The following is an 8,924-nucleotide window of genomic DNA, read 5'->3' on the forward strand; positions in this document are numbered from 1 at the left end:
GGGGTTGGGGGAAGACCGGAGCTTACTCAACATTGCAGGGCTTTGCAGCTCTTCAAGAACAACAACCTCAGATCCACTCTACAATGCTTTGGCAGCATGTTTGGGACCCCTTTGGTCTCCCAAAAATCAATTTCTTCTGCTGGATTCTCATGCACAGAAGGGTCCTCACTGGAGATAATTTAGTGAAACGTGGAATTATAGGTCCCCATAGATGCCCTCTCTACTGCATGGCTCAGGAAATGATTGAACATTTGTTCATCGAATGCCCCTTCACTCAAGAAGTATGGTTGCAAGCAATGCTGGGGCTCAATGCCCAAATTCCAGCGCAACTTTCAGTAGTTAGTCTCTTCGTCTCATGGAAAGAGCGTTATCCTCACACTCTGAAGAGCAAATCAACATGGGCCAAAATATGGAATGCAATTCCAAAATACATCTGTTGGGAAATTTAGTTAGCTAGGAATGAAGCCATCTTCAACAACAGATTACAATCCACCAATGTAGTGACAGCCAAAGCAAAAGCTCTGCTACTGGAAACATACGAAAATAGACCTCATAAGTCAAACAATTCTCTCCTCCCCGAAGAGATCAGCTGGCTAGGTGAGTCCCTAGGGTGGGCTAACAATAAAAAGAACCCCTCTCAGCCTTGCCTCAACCCAGAGTGGCGGCTTCGAATCTCTGAGTCGGACTTTCAAAAGTGGTGGAAAAATCAGGGCAAAGTTTCGATATTCTTCGACGGAGCCTCCAAAGGAAACCCAGGGATATCAGGGGCAAGGGGAGTAATCTACTCTTAAACGGGCACAAAAAGGATAGCTTCAGTTGGGGCCTAGGACAAAGCACTAATAACCAGGCCGAGATTCTAGGACTGCTCAAAGCATGTCAGCTTGCTCAGGGGAACAGAGGGGAAACCCTTCAAGTCTTTGGGGATTCAGAAATCCTGATAAAAATCCTAAACAATGGCGATCAACTCAATAGCTCAGTACTCAACAAGACCCTTGAAAGCCTAAGAAATCTGCTTCAGAATTTCACTAACTGTTCATTCTACCATATCCTTCGAACTCTGAACAAGGAAGCTGACATAATGGCAAATAAGGGATGTCTATTAGCTCAAGGCTTTCTGTCAAAGAATGATGAAGCAATAGAAAGGCATCCAATCCCTTAACAGAGAAGACCAGCAGTGCAAGGTCAGGGCAGCCAATGTTTCGCTCTCCCTATGCAATGTCTTTGTCTCCATGAATGCCCAAAGCTTGGCATAGGCAGCATACATCCAAAACCCAACCGAACGTTGAAGACCGATGTTGATCCATGGCCCTGTTACATGTTGACAAACGCTGGTTAAATGAGGATGATTGCAGATGATGCATGGCAATGACTCATCGCTGCTAGAGCAACATAAAAAGAACCTTACAACGGGCTAGACACAGCTAGCGTGATCATCACTCAAGCATATAACTCTCAAACAGTGAGATAATGAATCGGCTCAACAACATTTTCATAAGCAGAGGATTCAGTTTGTCGAGCTACTGGAATCGATTTTGGCAATGTCAGGCTTGCCTTATCCTGCCAGAGAAAAGCTGAACAGGATCCTTAGATGTCTCCCTTGTATACTTAGGTCCCGAAGTGCTAATCAAGGAACTCCAAGTAAATCAATTGTATCAGTGAAGGCCCAATGGATAAAGCCAGATTTTGACAATTCTGAATCGCTAGGAATCATACAACTGAAGCCTAATGTAATAGGGGTTGTTTGGCTCAGGCCCAACCTTACTTTTTAATAAAAATCAACCGTTCTTGTTAAAAATAAATAAAAATGAAATTTCTATAATATAAATTAACAATGTTGTTGAGAGAAATTTTTAATTTGATTATTAATTCATTAAAGCATATTGTTATATATAACTAATTTATTGAAAACATATTGTTATATATAATTAATTTTTTTGAATCATAAGATTATTAGGGATTAAAAGATATAATAAATTTCAAAAATAAAAAATATTTGTTATGAATTTAATAGATTTGTAAGAATTAAATTCGGTAAAGAAAACACTAATATTTTTCATAATTATTCAACTAATATTAATTAACAATATATATTAATAATCGAAATAATTAGATCATGAAAATAATAATATTGAAAAAACCTATTTCATTTCAATTTAAAAAAAAAAAACATAAAAAGTTTTAATAATACTTTCTCAATGAGTGTGTAAGCATTTTTCATGAGTGTGTAAGCATTATTATATTATTATTATACTTCTATGTATATTTTTTTGGAATAGGACTTTTAGAATTTCAATTTAATTAAAATAATTATTATATGGATGATGATGATTTAATAATAACTTATTTTAGAACTAGTTAGGTTTTTTTGTCTTTTTAATTTAATTGATTAATTAAAAAATGAATTAAAAATAAGTGTTATACATATCAGTTCTCCATTTTTAGGCAGTAGTATTGATAAATCATGATATTATAACGTTTATTTATATATAAACAATCTCCACTGGGAGTGAATCTCCATCATTAAAAATCATGTTACATTATTTTATTTTTAAATATATATATATATATATAAGATTTGTAATTAATAATAATATTATGAAATAAGTATTTTGATGTTTATGATGTTTAATGTCTATCTACATTTATCAATGGATCCCATCGCCAGCCCCCTCCCCAACGCAACATACAGTGCATGAGACTAGCAGTGGAAAGAACAGAGCACATATACAACATTCTCCCACTTCTTGTTTTCTTTCCACACAGGGGATCACATAAGAGCTTAGTCATTGGTCACTATTTCTATACATCTAAAAACTTCTCAGTGCACATAGACTTTGTCAATGCATCTACAATATTCTTTAAAGTGTCCACCTTTACCAGCGCCACCTTTTTCTTTTCAATCATATCCCTCACAAAGTGACACTGAACATCAATGTGTTTTTTCTTTGAATGATAAGCAGGGTTCTTCGCCAAGAAAATTTCACTTTGGCTATCACAGTCTATCTCTATAGCTCATTTTACTAGCCCTATACTTGAACACATTCTCTGCGACTAAACTGTTTTCTTGCTTACATGAGTGGCTACTATTTATTCAACCTCTGTAGTTGAAAATGCCACCACAGGCTATCTCTTGCTCATACCCATTATAAAAATAATATTAATAACTTCATTATTAATTAATAAGTTCATTATGGCTGAAAATCACTTTCTATCATGTAATTGGTATATAAACCTATGAAATACTGATTACAATATTGTGCCAAATGTCCCACAAGATTTATAGATTAATATTAATGAGTTGAAATGCCTGATCCTATGATGTCCTACAGAATACAGAAGGCATGGCAAACCATTGTCGAATCATTGATCGGTCTTAAATAAAAATGACTCAGAATTATGAGCCCATTTTACTTAAAAAGACTTGCTCTCATGTGTTCTCTTCGTATGGGCTTGTAAGCATTATACTAGATTTTTCTGAGTAGACTGACTAATGAGTTCATTATTGCCTGAAAATTGTCTGAAAGTAACGTAGACACATGAGAGATGTATATGGCCATATTAGATACTAATTACATATTGGAACAGATGTGTCAGAACAACTGAGTTGCCCTGCCTAATCTTGTGATGTAATCATCCTAGAACCTTTGACTGATCTTAAATGGAAATGACTAAGAGTGTGATCAGATCATTCCTTGTAACAGTTGAACGGATGAAAAGAACATTTGGGAAAAATTTTCTGCAGAGCAAGTTTAATGGTATCACCTTGCTGAACAACAGCTCCTTCCTTCTCCACAAGGACCGCGTGAACAATATCTTCATAGTTTCCTCCATCCTGACAAAGAAATGCAATAATACCAGCTTGCAAGGGAGAAAGGCTGGGGTTGAATGCTGCAGACTCAATATAAAATCCTGTACAAATGTCCCCTTTTGTTGTCATCAGAGCGATTCCAGAAGGACACTTACTATATGGAGCATGTGACAAGTTTGCAGCTTTAAGAGCTGCTACCTTGAGTTGATGCAAATCTTCAGAGCCTGAAGGGTTGTGGATATCTTCCTCCTTTACATCTCCATCACCGGTACGCAAGTTCAATGCATCTTCCTTCACATCTCCATCATTACACTTAAGATTCAATTCAGGAGAATTCATAGACCGGAATGCCAAGCCATTAAAGTGAGTTTGAAAAACTGGTGGCGTGCTTTCCTCCAAATCATCTGGACCAAATCGGTGGGGAAGGAAATACAGTAGAGACCGGGTCTCGGCATGCTCATCAGCAATCAATATGTTAATCTCAGGCACACCCCAAACTTCTTGCAGAAATTGCCTGCAATGCCCACATGGGGCCGCTGAGACTGCAATGAATCTAAGCTGGGCCTCCCCGTGTTGCGCTGCATTGGCTACCAGAAACTGCTCGGCATGAACAGAATGATTCAGAGGAAGACCTTCAAATTCCAAATTTACTCCCTTGAAGATGCGTCCGCTCGCTCCAAGGCCGACAGCTCCGACACAAAATCTGGAGATGGGAACCCTGGCAAGAAGTTGAGTAGGCTTTACCAATGTAGCAAGATACTGCATTTCCGACAGACCTGTTTCTTTACACAAACGCTGAACCTCATCTGCTTCGATCACAAAAGGTGAGCTGCCTCCCATTGTTGACAAACGCTCAAAGTTTCAACAGCCTTTGCACAGGGTTGGGATAATTTTAGATCTGAGCAGAACCTACAATATATGCCTGATATTAAAATTGCGCCCTTGCCAATTTATCAAAGAGAATGAACCAGAAAGGTGCTTCGAGAAATGCAACCATTACCTCACAAGGGCAGCGTACAGACTAACAGTCGAAACATAAGCTTAGTACATACCTTGAAATAGGGCCCAACAACACAAAAACAGCCCTCTCAATGTCCACACAAGAGTATTAAATTCAACATTACCAGAAATAAAAACAGATCTACTGAAGAAATAGTGAAATTTTCCACAAATACCCTAAAACACAGTGCAGCGCACTATGCAGCAGGCAAAGTTGAAAATATGGTAGAAAACTCTCCCTTCCCAAAGGCGTTTTTCAACGGTGCTGAACAGCAAGGCTTATGTGGATGTGGTGTCCTGATCATGGTAGATGAAAGCACTCAGTTCTCCTTTCACTGGAACGGGGGTAGTGGTTCTAATAGTAAAGCGGAGGCCATGGCTCTCGCAGGATTATTATACTTTTGCCTCTTCCTTAATCTACAGCATGTTTCGATATATGGGGATTCGAAAGTTATGGTTGACTGCATCTCTGGTAAGATCCATATCACAGCATCTCACTTGAATGGCTGGATGGGCAGGATTAGATACTACTGGGATTCCATGGATGGTAGCTCTATTCACCATATTCGCAGAGACAAAAATTATCTGGCAGATTCTTTGTCTAAAGCAGGTCTACAGGAGGCTACTGGTTCTTGTTTTTTGCAGGTCCTTTCTGAGGGAATAAGCTATCATATCCAGGAGTTTAATATGCCGGACTTCTAGTTTCATTTCTCTTCCTCATAACAGGTTTTTCTTGGACGGGTCTATGATCTTTATGTGGATGTCTTTCTTGATTTTTGGATGGGATACACGATGTTTACTGTACACCATATGCTTCCTGTTTCTCATATGCTCAAGCTTTTTTTTTGGTAATCTCCCAGATCTCTATGTATCAGTCAATTCCTCCCTACTATTTCACTGGATACTCCCATGGTTCTCTTATATTGGGAGTACACATGATGTAAATTTTGAACATTATATCCCTCATATAAATATTTCAGCTTTTTCTTTCTGAAAAAAAAAAGTTGAAAATATGGTACCCTCTAACAAATCAAACCTTATTTATTGCACAAGATTTGCCGAAAGAAGAATAACTAAAATCCATATGTTTTGGATTCTAGATTTTATAGTTATTTATAGTTAGTATCAGAGAAATCTTTTTTGGTGTGGTTAGGACAAGATAAAGAATCAGATCATGGCAGCAAGTTAAATAGAGAGGTAAATTCTTTCAACGGCTAAATTGAAAACAGCTACATTTGACCAATTTCTGGATTACCAATATAATAATATAATTAGGATGAACCACACTGGCTGGTTTGAAACGTCCACAAATGAGATCTTTATGTAATTTTCACCGGAAATTTTTTTCTCTGATACCAGATATAGATCACAGAAGCCTAAATCCACTTAACTATAGCTATTAAAAGCCAGATATCATGCTTGCACCCTACTTGCTTGCCTGGGAGCTAGATATCATGCTCTTGCCCTACTTGCTTGCCTAGGCAGTGGGAAGGCTAAATTAAGGTAATGATAGCTTTTTGTGTACTCTATCAGGGGCTAAGAATTGCCTTCAGCCCCCAAAAAAAATTTAGAAATTCACACCGTAGTACTCTGCAAACGACATAACCAGATCGGTAATCCTGATGACAAGGCAAGTGTTTCAGTCGAAACGCGTATGCTGAAAGATAATTCACCAGATCTTCATTTACACTGCCCAGGCAGTTAAACAGAATTTGTATATTATAGCAGAGGACCCTTCAAAATAATCTAGGCACCTTCACCAATAATTTCCCCCAAAATACATCGAAAAATTTTCCTTAACGGGGCTTTTTCAGCACCAGAAAAAATGTACAGGGGCTCAAAAATATATGGGAAAAACAGCATTCACCGGTTCAATCCTTCAGGAAAATAAGGAAAGAAAAGACACAGAGAAGCAGGGAAATTCACAAACTCCAGAAATTTAGCAACTCAGATTTAAATCCCCAAATAGGGTACTGAAATTATCGTTTCCAGCAGCGAAAGAGAGAGAGAAGAAACTGCTAGAAATTACCTGGCCGGGCTGAAAAATTCCGCCAATTTGTTCGCGTGATCCCGTTGCTCTTCTGACCGGCGAAATTCTTGGGCAGCGTAATTCAAAGCATTATGGCTCCACTTTCATGGGTGGATGAACATGATGGGAATCGCATCGGCCTCCTTCAACTAAAGCCGTTATATAGATTCTCGGTCTCTATCGGAAGAAGTTTTTAAATCTACAAACTCTAGACGTATTTGGAAGCAGGGGCAGGCTAGGCAGAGACACTAACCATAGAACCCAGATTTGGTGCAGTGTTCGAATCCCTCCTCCAAACTCAAGTGGGATTTCAACGCAACTGTGATTTTCATAGTTATTTTTGTGGGATTTCCATGTCACGTTTTGTGAGGGGTTGTTATCAGAACGAGAGAAGCCAAACGCATGAATTTTTTAAGATTTTCAGAGTTAACATTGTTGTTGGATATCGATGCCACTCTTTGTGACGGGCTGTTATAATGAGGAGAGAAGCAAGGCTCATGCCCTTTAACAGCTTAGCAAGAGTCGATTATATAATATAGTAATGATAATATAAATTTATAAAAAAAATTAAAATTAAATAATAAATAACAATAATAAATTAAAACAATAATATTTACTTTAATATGGTTAAAATAGAAAAAGAAGGGAGGAGGAAGATGCAGTTTTTTAATGTGGGTTTTTAAGTTGATGTGAAGGTCTCATGTGATGGCAATATAATCATGAGAGATAATAAATTAAAACAATAATATTTATTTTAATATTGTTAAAATAGAAAAAGAAGGGAGGAGGAAGATGCACTTTTTTAAGTTGATGTAAAGGTCTCACGTGATGGCAATATAATCATAAGAGTTTTTCTTGACGGAGAAGGGGTTTTGGTTTTTGCCTCTATTCGAAATTGTTGATTTATCTGTTGAGGCGGGCAAATTTTTAAGACATGTTTGTTTGTTTGTTTGTTTTATGTATGAAGATGCCTCTTTACTTTTTTTATCTATAACATTGATCTTTGTTTCCTCAATTGTGGGGAGGAATTAGAGGCTTCACCTCATTAGGAATACCTATGTGCATTATACAACCAGATTATAGGCAAATCATGGGGAAGCTCTATCGTTTTGGCCAGGTTTCGTCAATCTTCTGCTCATATCTTTGTACTCAACGGAGAAACTCAGAGGATGGCTTTTTGTGCACTGATCTGATTGGTTTCTGAGTTGTGTAATTTCTTCTCCACAAGTTGATTATGGATTGAGGGCGTTCAATGCTTGGGTTGTTCCTCTTCATATACTCTATGGATCTAGATCTTTCTTGCATAATGGGAGGTTTTCCTCTTCTTGGCCGACATAGTTTTATGGATAATGCACCGGTGTTTAACAGTGAATTTGTGCTTTTACCTCATTTTAGGCCTTTTTTTCTTCCTTCTTCTGGATCCAGTTCTATCTCCTCATCAAATCCTCTTGGAGAGGAGGATGAAGCATTGAGTTGGAGGAGACTCGGGGACAAAGGAGGAGTTGATCCCCAACTTGCGGGCCTTGGATCGAAAGAAATATCAACTAGGGATAAGAGGTACCATCATAGATCAGAGGCGATCCAATCCCCAACATGCACAAAGGAAAATAAGGCCTTCTAGATATTCATTAAAAGCCTATCGGGTAGATCCATATTTATTTGGGTCAAGGACGAGGACTAAGTGGAGAGCCTCAAAAACAAGATTTAGCAGCATGAGGGACTCCCAATAGCAAAGCAAAGGCTCATCTCAGAAGGGAAACTGTTACAAGACAAGAGGATACTCAAATAATAAAAATTAGTAGAGGTTGTGACTCTTTCTTGGTCTCGAGACTATGTGGAGGAGTAGGACCAATCCCATCAGTCTCATATAAAGAAGTTGTTAGAGGAGGAGCAAGACATACTAAGGCCACAACCCTTGTAGGGACTATGTATGGGCCTTACATAGTGGAAAAGATGGAGAAATACCCACAATTAGAGATCAAGAACTCACACGTTAACAACATGTTCTCATATTCTATAGTACACCCCTCTTCAAAAGAAGATTACCAAAAAATTATGGAGGAAGGACAGTGGTTCTAGGGAAGAGCT

At 38.1% G+C, this 8,924-nt stretch overlaps 1 protein-coding gene across 5 annotated transcripts; it reads right to left on the reverse strand.

Moving 5' to 3' along the window:
• Positions 1-3,373: 3,373 nt before the first annotated feature.
• LOC149212160 (cytidine deaminase 1-like) lies at positions 3,374-7,311 on the reverse strand. 5 transcript variants are annotated; one of them, XM_089391742.1, is made up of 3 exons: positions 6,837-7,311; positions 4,809-4,860; positions 3,374-4,706 (listed from the first exon to the last, which is right to left on the reverse strand). In XM_089391742.1, exon 3 carries the CDS (start codon positions 4,646-4,648, stop codon positions 3,686-3,688), a length of 963 nt encoding a protein of 320 aa, XP_089247868.1. In that variant the 5' UTR covers positions 4,649-4,706; positions 4,809-4,860; positions 6,837-7,311; the 3' UTR covers positions 3,374-3,685. The 5 variants fall into 5 exon arrangements, with proteins under 5 accessions (XP_089247868.1, XP_089247866.1, XP_089247867.1 ...); XM_089391740.1 differs by having other exon boundaries at positions 3,374-4,717; XM_089391741.1 differs by lacking the exon at positions 4,809-4,860.
• Positions 7,312-8,924: the final 1,613 nt, after the last annotated feature.

Source organism: Pinus tabuliformis, chromosome 1_1, assembly GCF_031772625.1.
Source record: "Pinus tabuliformis cultivar Carrire ecotype Pingquan chromosome 1_1, CPIR1, whole genome shotgun sequence".
NCBI classification, from domain to species: Eukaryota; Viridiplantae; Streptophyta; class Pinopsida; order Pinales; family Pinaceae; genus Pinus; species Pinus tabuliformis.

Coding starts and splice junctions, on each gene's coding strand:
- LOC149212160 (XM_089391741.1), bottom strand. CDS start 4,648: ATGGGAGGCAGCTCACCTTTTGTGATCGAAGCAGATGAGGTTCAGCGT.